The sequence below is a fragment of the Crocodylus porosus genome, unplaced genomic scaffold, assembly GCF_001723895.1.
Source record: "Crocodylus porosus isolate Cpor-Errol unplaced genomic scaffold, CroPor_comp1, whole genome shotgun sequence".
NCBI classification, from domain to species: Eukaryota; Metazoa; Chordata; order Crocodylia; family Crocodylidae; genus Crocodylus; species Crocodylus porosus.
The window spans coordinates 49,284,567-49,301,152 of NW_017728943.1; the positions used below are offsets into that span (position 1 = coordinate 49,284,567).

The following is a 16,586-nucleotide window of genomic DNA, read 5'->3' on the forward strand; positions in this document are numbered from 1 at the left end:
ACTCAGGCAGAGCTGACAGCAAATCCAGTGAGAGCCATTGTATCATTATCATGGAGAATGTGGCTCCCTATAAGTCTGCCAAATCTTATCTAAACCATGTTGGTGAAGAGAAGAGGGAATTGTCTACTTTTTTTGTAAAAAAAAAAGAAAAAAAGTTTGTAAAATTCCAGTTAATCAATTATATTTGTTTCTTCCTTCTTGCAGCCAAACCCAAGTTTCATATGCAAAGCCAAAGTCACTGACTTCCTGCATCAGCCTATGAGGGTTGAACAGAAAGGTCTCGCTCTATAGTCCACATGAGAGCCACTGTAGAAGCCTCAATCTTGTCCCAGCAGCAATCTTGTCCCCCTCTTGCTATGCTTCCTGCTAGCAAGCTCCTAGAGAGTCTCTGTGACTAATTGCACAGGATAATTTAAATGGTTTATTAGCACAGATATATTTGGGGAGGGTGTTAAATGACATTGGAAGCAGCTTAGCTAAAAATGTGGGTTAAAGAAGAATTTAGTTGGGCAAATAGCTGCTGAATAAAAAAGGGTCTTAATAGTCATTGGTGTTATTGGCCACCCAGATATGTGCCAGTGCACAAGAAATAAGTGACAGTAACTCAAAAGCCAGTCTGGTTCCTCTTTCTATTCCAAGTACCATGTCAAAAAGAAACAATCTGTAAATGTAGCTATATTTCAAAATGTTTCTGATTTTTAAAAAAAAATTCTCCCCAAGTTGTAAAACGGTATGAGCACCTGTCTTCAATAACTCAAGCCAAATCCTGAAGCTCTGACCATGGTGACATGAGTACAAATAGTAACCCCAATTTTACTTCACAAATGAGGTCAACTCACCCTGTTTCAGTCCCTTCTTCAACACTGATGGTGGACTATGTGAAGAAGTATCCAAATGGACAAAAAGATCTGCACAGTCACAGAACAAGTTGCACAATTTCTGTACTTGAGGCAGAAAAATAGGACATGGGGGGTCCTGTACAAAGAAGGATAGTTTAACCCAGTTCAGTGCTAAGTTATGTAATGTTAGATACTGCTACTTCCAGGAAGAGGGAGGTAAAAGTATGCATGCTTTTCATTACGTGGGCTCTTGTCACAGCTGAAAACAGTTCACACTGAGAAAGAAGGGAATTCATGTTAATTAAGGATTAATGTGCACACAAGAAGCAGTTATCAGCTGGCTATAATAACACTGGGTAAAATCCTGAAGTTATGGCTTTTTATTTGAGTCAACTTCCCATTGATGTCAGTGAGGGCTTTTGTCTCTCTGAGGGCAATATTGCTTCACAGGGACTGCTTAGATGAGGAAGTGCTATAGGACTGGCTTCTTATCAGCAGAACTCAATTTGTATCCTTTCTGGTTTGTTTGGGTATTTTGGTTCACAAACAGGAGATAAGTGAGCGTTTAAATTAAAGAGATTTTGGTTTGCACAGATGTAGGTGGAGAAAGAGACTTTTGAGTTAAATATATGAATGTATAAAAAACAAGTGCTTTTGCGTGGTATTTTCACTAAATATCTGCTAGATGGGTAAAGTAATTTTCAAATACTTAAACTGTCATTTCCATGATCCACTAGGTGGTTCTTAATGTGAAAATATCTATTGATTATATATGGTCTTTCCCTAGATAAAAAAGTGAGTTTGTACGGTATTGTTTTCAGACGCAGGCAGGCATGAGTTATGCAAATAAGTGCTAATACATATTCTAAGAATTGCTATTTTAAATAGTTTTTAAAAAATAGTAATACTTTATTATTTCAATCTATTCCACAAATTCTCTCAGCCTCAATAATCCAGTCATAAATGTTTTGGATGAAGATAAATCTATGATGAATGCATTTGAAATACCACTTAAAATTATATAAAATACTTTATATAATACATCTATATGAGGCAGTATGTAAAAACATGTGATACCTTCTTAATATTTTAGAACTTCCAGTAGTCCAATATTTTTAACTTTCCAGGACTATGTTTGATTGCAAAGCTGGGTGGGTGGTTTCTATTCTTAGTCATGACTGATGATAAGATATCAGATAATTAAAATGGTGTTTTGCTTCAAGAAGTGTGCCATAAAAAATAATGATATCTTCTTTCTGTGTTGGATTACCCAATGACAACTCTGTCAGTCATGTAAATTGTCATGGCTCCACAGAGATTGTGAAGTAACAGCTAAATCCACTGAGTTTCTGCCTGCCTACATGCATTCAGAATAATAAATTATTTATTTGGTACTTTCTCGTGCAGATGCAGACTTCATAAAATTTTGATACTCTTGTTTAGTTTTTCCTTATTCAAAAAATAAGTAGAATTAAGTTGCAGGATTTTTATTGTTACTTGGGAAGAGTACAACTGAATTTCTTATTCCAAGCTAACAGAATTTATTGCACTGGCAGTTAAAAGAATAATCTTTCTTACAAACTGAGCACGCTTGATTAGGGACTCAGTGAGCAACAATCAATAAGCATCCCCACAACTTACAAAATGACTTTCCTAAAAATATGTTGTCCCCTGTCTGGGGAGAATATTTGCATGTCCAAAGCATCCACACTATAATAATTTTGCAGGAGAAATTTTGCATTTGGTCATTTGGAGGGAGGAAAGAAGTATGTATTACACACCTAGCTATGCTAAATATTCATGAAGGCAAACATATTTCAATTATACCTTCAGGTGTACAAATTTAGCTTTCATCAAAATCAAGTGATTGCTTTCATCAGTAGCCCTTTACTTCCTACTAATGACAAAATTACAGAATTTGCTAGTTAAATAAGCAACAAAGACTAAGTAATGAATTAAGATGTACACAAATGAGTAATGCACTATAGAATACAGAGATATCAAGCATAAGCAGCAATATACACGTTACAGCAATTGATATTAAAGTAGCTGAATATCTAGGACTATTTCTCTAAAGGACTGCACCAATTCTAAGTTAAGCAAAAACTTTTCTTCCTTCACAAGATAAACTTTAGACAAGAGTGAATTTGGCCCAATATGTCTAATAGCAAAATAACAATAGAGAAGTTATGATTTAGTTCTATGTCTATAAGCCAGATCTGTTTTCAGTTTTTACGAAGCAGCTATATGGGGTGAATTTCACTTTGATGTGGATGGAAACAAGTTACCGTACAACGCAGAGAACATGCAGTGTATTCTTTGCACACATGATGACTGCTCTGCACAGGCTCCACGTAGACTAGTGGAGCCTACAAAGTCTCCAAAGAGACTCTGCAAAGCTTCAGTCCATGATTCGATTCAGTGGAGATTTGGCCTGATTCAGTGGCTGAATTTCTGAATCCTCAGTGGACCTTTTAATCACTCTGAATTGAATTGGAACCCTCTGAATTGATTCAGAGAGATTTGGAAAGATACGGTGATTCAGACATAGACACAGCTTTAAATGTTTTTTCTACATACCTCTAGGTCTCAGGCGGTTTGTGAATGCTGTGATGGTGGGGTGGATGGAGTGTCCTGCAGGAATGCAGGGGGCTCCCCAGCACACTCGACAGCAGACCCAGAGGTGGACCAGAAGCACTTCCAATCCACTTCTGGGTTCACCAGAGAACATACTGCCCCCCCCCCGACACACACACACACCCTGGCTCTGGTCCACTTCCAGGTTCACCACCAAGCACATGGAGGGCCCCCACCCCCACTACTGTGGGATGATCCTTCCGTCCCAGCATTGCAGCATTCACAAGCCACGCTGGTACCTTGAGGTACGTAGAAAAAACATTTAAAGCTGTGTCTGTGGCCGAATTGCTGATTCTCCAAATCGGCATCAAATCTTCAGATTCAGATTTGGCCGAATGGAATCAGGGACAGTGATCCGAAGCAACGAATTGAACCCCTGTCCCTGATCTGGGCCAAATCTGAATCAAATAGGGCCCACTTTGCACACCTCTAATAGATGATTTTTTGGAGTGTAGGCCTGAACAGTGGTGTGGATTCCCATCTGTACAAGAATCTAAAAGTCATAATGTTGCTTGGAAGAAAGGGCCAGCTACATCAGTATAAAGCTTTGAATAGCATCCTGGATCAGTACCATCTGGGAGCCCTGCATCTTGTTATTGGGCTGATTTGGATTTTAGCCCCTTAGCCTCACAACACTCCATTTATACAGTGCCTAATGTTTAATCTTTCAGTGGGTTTACTGGATTTCATCTAGTGACAGATCTTTGACTAAGTTATATCAGTAGAAATTCTAAGTAACTTCACTGAAGCCACAGAGCCAGATTTATTTTAGATTTATACTGTAATAAAGAACAGAACGTGGTCTGTAGTAATTCTGTAGATACCTCTCTGTATTATCTTCTTCAGATAATTAACATTCCAGATAACAGGTACATGAGGTAATAATGTAGCTGGTTTAAAGCATAAGATTTCATGAATAAAGTTCCTTTAGGGAAGAAATGAGGGCCCAGGTATCCCTACCCACTAACTGGAGGTTGCAATCCCATTGATCTAAACTCCATGGATATAAAATAGACTTCACTGGGCTTTGAATAAAGTCCTACTTGCTTGTCACAAAGCCTTTATGTAATGAAACTTTTGAGGCGAGACATTTAGTCTAAAATATGTCTAGTAAAAATTATTCCTCTTGGACTCTAGTCATAAATTACTTGGAACTTTTGTCTTAAATCTCAGTAATAGTGTAGTCACTCAAACTGCTAGGGATTTACAATCAACCAACCAAATTATAATTGGTGCAATCACCACAAGCATGATAGATGCTAATTCTAAGTTTAAAGACATTGCCATCATTCAAACAACATGGGGTTATTTTAGAAAATAGTAAATATGACCCTCAAATGCACTAATGACTGATTTTTTTAAAGGTCTGGATTGGTGGTAGTAATCATTTCAGTGATATTTTCTTCCAATAACCTAGTCTTTAGAGCAGTCACTCGAGATGTAGGAAATGTGGTTTCAATTACTCCCTTTACTTCAGTGGGATTTCAACCAGTATCTCCACCATTTCCCATAAAAGCCCTAACCACTATTTTAGATGGAACTCTAAGGCAAGGTGCTCTCTGTCTGTATTGTTGAGGTTGTTGAGGATCATTTAAATAACTTTTTTGAATAGATTTTGAGCAAAATGGAGAGAATGCTTCCATCAGCATGGAACATCTGTTCCAGTGAATGTTTATGAAGTTCTGTTGCATAGCAGGGGAGACTGATCATTCCATCCAAGGAAATCCTTAAAACTGATGGTTAGGACACACACCTCTGGAAGGTGATGGCAGGTCAGATACCTTTAGAGTGAGAAAAACGTTAAAACCGTGTCTCTCATATCCCAAGAAAGTGCTCTAATCACTGGGCAAATGGATAAAGGGAGACCAGTGATTCTGACAATCTACTAAGTAAATCAAATGAAATGAGTAACAAATGAACAAAAAGAAAATGGCCTGTTTGGGGTTAAATGAAACATTTGCCACACAATGATTTTTTCTTTATTTTGATGAGAAGCAAAATCCAAATTGATTTTCTCTCATACCTCTTTCTCTCTCCCCACCTCCTAAAATTTGTTGAAAACGAAAACCAGTCCTACTATATGGGATCTCTTTGGTCATGACTGTAGCTTGAGTCTAATATGTTTCTGAGCATTCAACAGATTCTCAAAAGTATTAGGCATTCAAGTAAGTTTTGAAGGGTTCTAATCCAGCCAAAAATGTTTTGATACTTAGCAAGAAGATAGTAAAGTCACCAAGTATTTGCATAGCATTCCGCATTCCTTTTGGGAGAGGTTCATGGCTTGCTCTAAATCTGAATTTTTTGTTTAAAAATGCACATTTTTTCAGACTGTTAATAATTAACTCACCTCATATTTAAAATAAATCTTAAAACACCTGGTTTCAATGTGTACAAAAAATTCTGTGTACTAAGTAAGAAATCCACAATGCAATTCATCTATCAGGATTAGACAAAGAAGCCTTGTTTACTAAGCCTGATCTTCAACTGCAAGTGGTTTTGGAATAACTTTCTAAATAAGCAGGCTTTGCCCTGGTGTGCTAGCCAGGAATGTGACTATGTGACATGATCTAATCTTAAGCACATATAGGGCGCATCTACACATAATGCTACATTGCCATAGTGACACACTACAGTGATGTAGCGTGTACATATGACCAGCAGCTACTTCACCGTAGCAGCGTGCTCCCTCATTATAGCATGCCGCTATGGCAAAGTAGCAGCCAAAAATAACTGTACACCTGGCATACGGTATAGTACAGGCTGCTATTATTCCATACTTTAGTATTTCCAGAAGGAAGTACTAAAGCATAGCGCAGTAGAAACGTTGCCATACAGGCATGTGTAGATGTGCCCACAGATGCACAATTTGTGGGGACTGAGAACAGACAGAAAACATTTATCTCACTCTTACTTGCTTTTGTAGATTCAGCCATATGTAAGACTGCTTTAATAATTTTTTTTAGTATTACTACTCTTGCTGTTTCAAGGATATTTGAACTTTCATAAAAGATCCATGGAACTGTGATCTTATTTACTATTGCTGCGTTTAACCACCATTCACTCCACCCATAAAAGCTTCCTAGACAGCTTCCATAATTATTTAATTCTTAAAGCTTTTTCTTCAGTATTCATTATCTGTTATTCTCAGTGGCGGCAAATGCATTATGGCAGACCATGTGCCTCACATGCACATAATGCACAATGATTTTTTTAATGTAAAACTTCTTAATGTTTTCCCCAAATTGTCAAATATGTAATAGTGGGTGTGTCTACATATCACCTTATGTCACTATAGCAATGTGCTACATCACCATATGATACACTATGACAATGTAGTGGTCACGTGAGTCTACACATGATTGATTGGCAGCTGTTTTACCATAGTGGTGCACTTCCCCATTTAACATCCTGCTACAGCAAAGTAGTGGTGAAAACTAACTGTGCACTGTGCGCACGGCACAGTACGGGTAGTTACTGCACCATTTGGAAGTACTAAAGCACAGCACCATAACACAGTACTAAAGCACAGCACCATAAAAATGTTGCCATAGGGCAATGTGTAGACACACCCATTATGTATCCAAATAGCATATTATATAGAACATCCCAGAAAAAGGAAGGGTACACTTTTGGAACCAGTGTTGAATAATGAATAATGTTGTCTGATTAAGGGAAGTTAATCAAAGAAGGATTAATAAGTAATGTTGCCAAAGGTCTGAAACAAGCCTGATATAACTTGATCAATCAATTGTATTAAACATTTCATCCAAAGAATATTGTCTGTGCCTTTTCCTTAGGTTATGTTTATTAATAGACAGTAATCCATAGTTGCAAACCCAGTTTATGTGAAAATTGATTCTTCCCCCATTAATCCCTCTGACTTCAAAGGCCTACTTACTCATGCATGGCCCTGCAGATCCAAGTTGCTACCAATATGTACAGCCTTTAAACTATATAACCAAAAGGTATTGACTGTGCCTGTTTATGACAGCCTAGTTCATTCAATTTGCCTTTTAAAATACATGCTAGAAATGTCTTAGCATGATGTTCCTATATTTTGTATAATGTTCCTATCACTTTTTTCTTGCTTGTTATGACTTTCAGTGAATTTTAACACTGGTCCAGCCAGTCTCTTTCTTTCTCTCTGTAAGGTTCACATGTTGACTGATTTAAAGATTCCATAATGACTGTTTGGCATATCCTACAGGCAAAGGTCCAGAAACCCTTTTTGCTGGCTATAACCTCAATGATAATGAGTGGCACACAGTGCGTGTGGTTCGTCGAGGAAAAAGTTTAAAGTTAATGGTGGATGACCAGCAAGCTATGACAGGTAGTGTGCATTATAACTTCATACTACTGGGGAAAGGGAGGGAATAGAAAATAAATGGCAGAAATGAAAGGTTCAACTGGAGTGTTTTTGCTAATATTGGATATGATCCAAAATACGTGACCACTACAAGATACAACAAATTCATCACAATGCACTTTGGTTTTACTCTTAGTGTTACATTGATCTCCCTATGAAGTTTATATAAATCTTTCTGTTGACCTCAGTGTGTTCCCCCAGGGGGAAGGGGAAAGTTGTGAGAAAGCAAGCAAAATGTCTTCTATACCACATACAACTGGTTTCATCTGTTTTTAAAAGCTAGATCCTCTTTACAAAGGAATTTTACAACTGTTTAAGAGTGTAGGATATAATATGTTTTGCTAAACTATAATCATATGATTCCTGACCCAGGTAAATATGTATTAGGCAACAGTATGCATTGTAATACATTGTAACAGAACAGCATAACCATTAAGAGTTGCTACAAACAAGAAACCCTTTAGTGCCAACAAAACAGAGTGTTTTATGAAAGATTAGAAAGGATTTTTTTTTATTAAATCTAATTCATGCTAAAGGTAAAATCCAGTTCTTCACAAAAGCTGCCATTAAGAACAGGCCCGGGCATTTTCTCTGGTGCTTGCACAAATTTTAATTATTCTATTTGGATCACTTAATATTTTCCCTGATGTTCCAATGATATTAGGTTGTCTTAAATTCTTGTCCCAGACTTTAATTATAGTAATTTATTTCCAACATGGCAATGGGCAATTCTAACCGTCCTTTTATCTCCTCAGCAATGCACTCAAGGCCACATAACTAATGGAGGTATAACTGCAAACATTGTAAGAAAACATAGCTGTTGTATTATGTCTCTCTGGCATCAGATAATAAGAGAGGTGCACTATTAAAAAAGGAGCATAATTTTGCTTAGTACATATGGTAATGCTTTGGGATGGTCTCCTAAGGAAGAAGATTGCTATAAAGCTTGATTTAATTGGTTTGAAAATAAGGAGTAAAGATAGAGAATCTAAAAAAAATCTCTTATGTCTTTGCTTAAATTGGCAGCTCAGACTATAATGTTCACCGTGAGACTTTAATTAGATGAAGCTGTATCGAATATAAAAACTAGTATTGAAAAGCATCCACACATTCTCTGGTATCATTGTCAATCACTCATTTGGGCATAGGGAGAAGGCAGAGTGGAGATGCACTTCATAAACTAACTAAATCACTAACTGCATACATTTTTGTGAGCTAGAGCTCAGTTCATACAATTCTGGGAAAGGACAGAGCAGTCTGCCAAATAGAAAGAATAATTTGAATACAAAGGCAAGGAAAAGAGAGAGGTGTCTTCCCCATCTCCGCCTCCCCTCCCTATAGCAGGCAGCTGTTCTGGGAAAAGCAAATAAGCACTAAATTCATAGGGTGTCTTTACACATGCTCCAGGGATGGGGAAGAGTGGTTTAATTAGAGCCGCTCTCAGGAGCAGCTGTAATTAAAGGCCCCACAGTATCTTGTGTATTTCACATCTTGTACTTCAAAATGTTGGTGGGGGCACTTTAACTAAAGCTCGTTCAACATGCTTTAGTTAAACACCCCCACCACAATTTTGAAGCCTGGGCATGCTGCATGCACAAGACACCAAGCTTGCTTGAACATCCTAATTAGAAGGCTGCCTCTCCCCTCTGCCTTCCCCCGCTATGACTAAAACTTCAGGGCTTCTGGCACATTTTTTTCCTGACCAGTAAGGGGTTGGGTTTGTTGTTTTTTTGGTTGGGGGGTTGGGAGTGGGTATGGGGGTTGCAAAATCATGAACTTCATTATTTGGGGATGGCCTGAAACTGCAGCTTAATTATCCCAATTAAGCCTAGGGAAGCCATTAATCCACACTTAATAATATGTGGATTAATGGCTTCCCTGGGTTTATTCAGAGTAATTAAGCTGTGGTTTCAGGCCATGTGGCAGTCTTCAGGGAGGGGCAGAACTGCTGGGGTCACTCAGCCAATCACAGGTGTAGGGTGCCCCCTCTCCCCCATGCTTAGCCCATGAGTATGGCATCTGGCCCTGGGTTCTGCCCACAAAATCGGCTGGCTAGCTCCTTGAGTTTGATAGAGTCCCTAGTTATAATATGTGTTATGTGGTCCATTTGAACATAATTTAGTTACAAGATTTTCCTCTAAAGTCTGTTTTGCTCAAGACAGACACTTGATTTGCTGAGAGTGCCCTTGCGGATTCTTCACTGCAGGGCAGGTGTTGGTGCAACTGTCATCCTGAATGAGCAGTGGGGAAATGGGACATAATGATGCATTACTGTTACTGCATCATTTTAGTAATGGTGGATCAAGGTTCACTTACAGTCATCTTATCCAAAGAATGAAGCTTTAGTCAGCTTACCTTGCCTGAGCTCCATTTTACTGCTTTAGTCTTGGAAATGGAGACAGCCTCTTCATTGGCCTTGTGACATGTCTCTGGCTCCTTTCTGCCCAGAGGCTCTTTGAGTATGATGATAATAATTGAACAAATTCTTATTACTATGTCTGCTTTCAGGCCAGATGTATTGAACTTTCCTTATCATTTATAACCCGTTCCCTATTCTGTCTTTATGCATTAAATGACATTAAATCTGTCTGGTCTGCATTCACTTTCATTATAACACAGATGTAGCACTCTGTGACAGTGCAGTGGGCATTTTGAGGGCATCTTAAGTCTTTAATGGTATCCCATTAAGACGCAGCTCCCAGTACCCTTGACAATTTGGTGTGGGCTGGTTTTATTCCCTGGCAGTAAGGAGCCAAAGACCTGTCACAAGGGAGATGCAGAGACTATCTTCCTCCTCAAGGCAAAAGCTGACTACAGCATTCCTTCTCGGGAGACAGGCAGGTGAATGAACTACCAGCTATGTGATACAGTAACATATGATTACTTCCCACCTTCCTCACCATTCACTCAAGATAAGAGTCTCACGAAGATTTGCCCTTCAAAGGAAAATCCTCACTGCCACTCTCATCAAGTCAAAGGTCTGCCTTTTTGCATTACATTGACTTTGGCAGGATTGCACGCTATATCCCAGAACAGAGATTTGACCTATAACCGTGTCTGCGAGGTTATAATCACCTGTAGTATCATTTCTCCCTATAATATCATTTGTTCTTCAGAAGTCTCTCTCTATCTGCAAGCTCACAACAGTAGCTCACAACACTCTTCTTCCTCAGGGGTCAATAGGGAAAAGCAAGGCAATCTATTTATCAGGGTTCCAGCATGAAGGCCCCATATAAAGCTGTTAAAGCTAGCTTTTCCTTTAATCTTTGCTATTTCCTGTCTCACATCATCATCAAGACACTTTCCCTCTAAGGATCCCTTGTCAGTCTGTGTCCCAATCCTGGCCCCCTCAACCTTAAAGAATTAATTACCCAAGTCTAGGGACTGCCCAGCTCACTCTCTTGTGGAGTTTGTTCTCAGACAGTCCTTACCATAATGCTTCTTGGCTAAGTACAAACATTCAAAAAGCCCATGGTGGAATCCAATCTATGCAGATGTCTTTAAGCTGTGTAAATTGAACCATTAATAAATGGAACTCACATTTCCTCTTTGGTTGGGGAAAGCAAGAAGATGTTTGCAGTGGCTGAAGCCAGAAGGGAAGGGGCGCTCTTGCATGCCTCTCAGCCTACTGGACATTGCCGAGGGCAGCTGAGCCCAGCCAAGCAGGGTCCATCCCTGATTGGTTGCCTGGCATGCACCACCAATCCCCTGCTGTTAGCTGCAGGGAGGGAGGCAGCCAGCATAGAATCTGTCTCCTAACCCACCATAGGGGGGGCTAAGGCAGATTGGGGAATGAAGCCCCTTGCCCAAGCCCTAGGACTCCCCAACCTGGAGCCTGCCCAGCTGGGGAGGAAGCCTGCACTGTGAGGGTTTCCCCCTACCCACAGATGCACAGCTTCGCCCCCCTTAACTCACTGCCTTTAATCACAGAGATGGTGAATGGAGCCCCCTGTCCTGGTACCAGGCCTTCTAAGCTGGGTTCTGCCCAGCTGGGGGGGAACCCACACTACAGGGGTTTTTTCCCTGCCTAGCTGGGCCTGATACACAGCCCCACCCACCATGAATTGCTTTTTCCGATGTGCAGGGGGGAAGCAATGGAGCCCCCTCACTTCAGTCTTGCTCCCCCTGAGCTAGGGTCTACCCAGCTGGGAGTTCCCAGCATCATGGGGGTTTCCCTCTGCCTCAGCCCTGGGCTTCCCAGCAAGGTCTGCTCAGCTGGAGGGAGCCCTGTACTGCTAGAGTTCCCCCAGCAACCCAGCCTTGTTACATTTACATTTCTTTGAATAAAAAAATGGGCAACAACAATGGCAACATCAAGAGAAGACATAATTCATGGTTTTTGTAAGGCACATGGGCTTGATTCATAATTTTACGGGTAGATGCAATAAAAAGCATCTCTGAAGCTGGCAGAGCTGGGATTTCAGTTGCTTTGTCTTCCTGCTAAGGTACAGAACAGACAGTAGGCTAATGAATCATATCTGCTGTAGGGAATACAGCAAAAGGACAAAGGCTTTGGAAAGCTATGAATATACAGTATGTCAGGAACTTCTTGACAAACATTTTTTTCACTGATAAAAGCTAACTCATCTAACCTGAAACATTTCACAGAAATCTGTCAATTAACTGTTTATCCAGAAAAGGAAGTCTTAAAAAAACCCAAAAAACTAAACATGGAATGGAATGAGAAATCCATTTCTTGTCCATCTCTTATACAAGTCTGTATAAAGATCAGGTCCTATGCTCTGTGGCACAGAGATCTGCAGAATATTCTTTTGCTGAATCATAGACTAAAACTGATTAAGGGACAGTGTCTAAATCATTTAAGTAAAAAATTAAGACTTTTTAAAGGGAGAAAAAAATATTTTACAGACTCCAATATGAACAGAAATATTTTCATGTTTTATTGGTTGATTTGTTGATGACTTGTTTTGTGTTGTTTACATTTAAACAAACTCCTGAAATAGTGAGAAGAAATATAATTTTAATATAATAAAGGACTTGGTTTGTCTGTCTGTCCATAACGCTCTTGCAGCACTCTGGTTACTGAAACAACCCATCAGAGTGTTCCAAGAATGTTACAGATAGGAGGCAGAAGCCGTGCTGCGGTGGAGTGCTGATATGGTGGCAGGGATGGAAGGGACAGAGCAGGCCCTACCTGCTTAGAGGTGGTAGAACAGGAACAAACTGGGGGGGGAGGGGCAGTGAGGCCAGCAGCGCTGGCATTGTGCCCCCCCAGCCCTGCTCCTTGGAGGCAGTGGTGGCAGAGGGTGCTGGCAGAGGGGGGCATCAGGGATGGTGGGACAAGCTTACCCCCTCCCCCCCCCGCTTCTGGGAGGCCAGAGTGGCATGGAGGTTAGGGTAAGGTTGGCAAACTTCCCCACTCCCCACCTCCTCCATCATTTTTGACAGGCAATTCAATAGGTACAACATAATGATCCTAAGTATATGTAAACCAGAGAATTAAACTGATTGCGAGAGCAAGGTGAAGCTGAATAATTCAGTTGCACTGTACTTCATCTGCATAAAATGTTGGAAGAGATTTGTCTTCTTCTCTTATAGCAGGTCCTTTAGAAAGTTTTCTGATACATACAGGTAAAGTACATTAACATCTCCAAAGATTAACTTTTAATGAACTTTTAAAAACTGCCAGTTCTCCTTTTATATTCTGAATAATCCCTCAAATTCTGTGAACTAATTCTGGATAATCTCTTAAATTTTGTGAACTAAATTGTATTTATAAACCCAAATGAAGGGGCAGTTGTGAGATACTGTACTCTGAAGGCATGCAGAAGGGTGGCCAGAAAGTATGGCCACATGATCAAGGGCCAGTTTTATGCCAAAGCTCACACTAAGTAAAATAACTTGCCCTTCTTATTTTAAAGTCATTGGGTGAAATCTGGCCCTAACTAGATCCTGCAGAAAATCTGTCATTGATTTCAAAAGCAGCCATATGTTGCTTATGAATTCATGTCTTACTAGCATTCTCCAAACATTGTGGTAACAGAGGGAGGAGGGAGTAAAAGTGAAAAAATGCTATTTGGAAGACATAGCCCAAAAGTCAAAGGCTGAGTGGTTTTAAGTTTGGGGCCTTTTAATCTTGTTCACAGCCCCATGCACTATATACCACTTAGATCACACCTGCATTTTACACTGGTAAAAGTAAACTGCAGCCAAGAATCTGGTATTCCATTTAATATTGATGTAACATTTTAGCGCGCACCTGTTTGGACTGCACACTAGAGTGCTGCTCCAAAACCTATTTAAGGTGATGGAAAGACTCCCAGTGATTTCAAGAAGCTTTGGATTAGTTTAAACAATTACATGTTTAGAATTACGGAATTTGGCCGGCATTCTTTTAAAATATAAAGAGCCTGTAAAATGAAAAATATCATTGATTTTTGAGCCATTTTGTGTGGTTTCATTTCAGAGGCTAACCTGTTGTCTGTTGTTATTCTTTAAAGGTCAGATGGCTGGTGATCACACGAGACTGGAATTCCATAACATTGAGACGGGAATCATAACGGAACGTCGCTACCTGTCCTCCGTTCCCTCTAATTTCATTGGCCATTTGCAAAGTCTCACGTTTAATGGCATGGCATACATTGACTTGTGTAAAAATGGGGACATTGATTACTGTGAACTAAATGCCAGATTTGGGTTCAGGAACATCATAGCAGACCCTGTAACCTTTAAAACAAAAGCAAGTTTTGTTGCGCTGGCCACACTGCAAGCCTACACATCTATGCATCTTTTTTTCCAGTTCAAAACAACATCTCTGGATGGATTGATACTCTATAATAGTGGGGATGGAAACGATTTCATCGTGGTTGAGTTAGTTAAAGGGTATGTGGACAGTTATCTATCTGTACAATAGGTAAAACAGTTTGGGTGGTGTATTGTGTTTTGTTTTGCTTTTCAATTTCTGGACCTTACTAAATGAAAAAGAGGTTTAGGCTAAAAAGGTTTATCTCAATGGTCAGATCAGTTTGCCACGTCATGGTTTTTTAAATACCTTTATATAAGATTAAATTAAGTATATGTAAAGCTTAAAACTTTTATAGGACTTACAACAGAATAATACTAATATCCCTCTCAGTTCCAGTGATGAGTGTAAACCCAGGACCAGATCCTCAGCTTAGTAAATCACTGTTGGTTTCACTGAGTCAAGCTCACCCTAACTAGCAAGCTTAAAACATAAAGCTAAACGCTTGATACTGGAGGGTTATTCTCCAGTGATGACATGAGGAGAGGAACAAGGAAATAAACAGAAAGGCACATACAGAAAAGTGTATTGTATTCAATATGCAAAGGAGAACAAATGTTTATTTTAAAACCTTATTCTCTTTTCTCCAGGTACTTGCATTATGTGTTTGATTTAGGAAATGGTGCGAATCTCATCAAAGGAAGTTCTAATAAACCTCTGAATGACAACCAGTGGCATAATGTGATGATATCAAGAGATACCAATAACCTTCATACTGTAAAGATCGACACTAAAATTACAACACAAAGCACAGCAGGAGCCAGAAACTTGGATCTCAAAAGTAAGTACAGTCATTATTGTGTAACACATACAGAGGTATTTTGTACAAGTACAATATGAATAATATATGTGTGAAGTACCACACAACTACATGATATTATGTGCATAATTATTATAATGACAGTAATTAATATGTCCTTGTGGAATCAGTTTTTTTCACGTTATTCTCAATTCAGGAATCTTTCCGGGTTACATAACACATAATAGATTTGAAATACCTTTAAAGTATGGAGAAAATCAGGAAGTAGTAAAAAGACAAAGGCTTCAGGAGTCTTTGGAAAAATAGCTGAAGTGAATTAGAATGAAACTAGATAGAGGATCTATAGAAATCAAATAATATCCTATAGACAAGAATATAAAATCCTTTAGAATTTAATTGAAAGTCATATCTTCCCTTTAAAACTCTGTAATAGGTTTTAAAAGCCTTTCTAATGGTAGAGTCAACAAGGAGTGAACCAGAACTTTCCAAGAAGCAAAACGGTAACATATACCATAAAGAAAGGGTAGACTAAGAACTGGAGTAGAAAAGGAGGGCATTGTAGAATTGCCCCTGTTTTTTGCCCCCTAGCTGTTATTGTGAATGGAGGAAAATTCTGATGTGAACCCTTATGGTTAGTATTATGTACAACACCCATTTATTTACTTGAGCTTAGGGGTGGGAAAAGAAATATAAAGTGAAAGAAAGTCTATAATATCATGTAAGCAAAGCATCCTTATGTGACATCTTCAAATAAAAGTAGCAGTTTTAAATATAAGCCACCCAGTTGTTTAAATATATCTGTATCTTTGTGTGGGCATGGATTCATTAACATATTTTAAGTACACAGTAGAATAAACTATATAATATGCATGAAGTTTCCTAAGGATTGGATTTTCATTCAAACTGCTACTGAATTTTTCTTATGTGTGTATTACTATGTGATATTCATAATACTTGCATATTAAAATTGTCTGTATTTGTGAAAAATGCCCAAATGATTTTATAAGGAATCAACATCTGAAGACAGCAATACATATTCAAAAGAATGGGTAAATATATAATTAAAAATATCTATCTATATGCTGTATATATCTTAGAAAATTCGCTCTGTTCATATCAAAAAGATTGTGAATTTTAGAAGTGTGTGTGTGTATAAAGTTTTTTTGATATATATATATAAAATAACTATGTATATTAGTTCTGTTTTCCTAAAATTCCCAT

The 16,586-nt window shown here is 38.9% G+C and overlaps 1 protein-coding gene and 1 long non-coding RNA gene across 28 annotated transcripts in view; one reads left to right on the forward strand and one right to left on the reverse strand.

The window, feature by feature from the left end:
- Positions 1-16,586, forward strand: part of NRXN1 (neurexin 1) — a 1,194,206-nt gene that overhangs the window by 587,882 nt on the left and 589,738 nt on the right. For all 27 annotated transcript variants that reach the window (XM_019549307.1, XM_019549308.1, XM_019549327.1 and 24 more), the window contains 3 exons: positions 7,684-7,806; positions 14,304-14,685; positions 15,196-15,386. In XM_019549307.1, coding sequence (XP_019404852.1) covers positions 7,684-7,806; positions 14,304-14,685; positions 15,196-15,386 — 696 coding nt within the window. The remainder of the gene's footprint in view (positions 1-7,683; positions 7,807-14,303; positions 14,686-15,195; positions 15,387-16,586) is intronic.
- Positions 9,698-16,586, reverse strand: part of LOC109319617 — a 15,804-nt gene continuing 8,915 nt past the window's right edge. Inside the window, exons 2-3 of the long non-coding RNA XR_002103559.1 lie at positions 11,754-11,756; positions 9,698-9,769 (exon numbers count right to left, since the gene is read on the reverse strand). This is a non-coding gene — a long non-coding RNA (uncharacterized LOC109319617). The remainder of the gene's footprint in view (positions 9,770-11,753; positions 11,757-16,586) is intronic.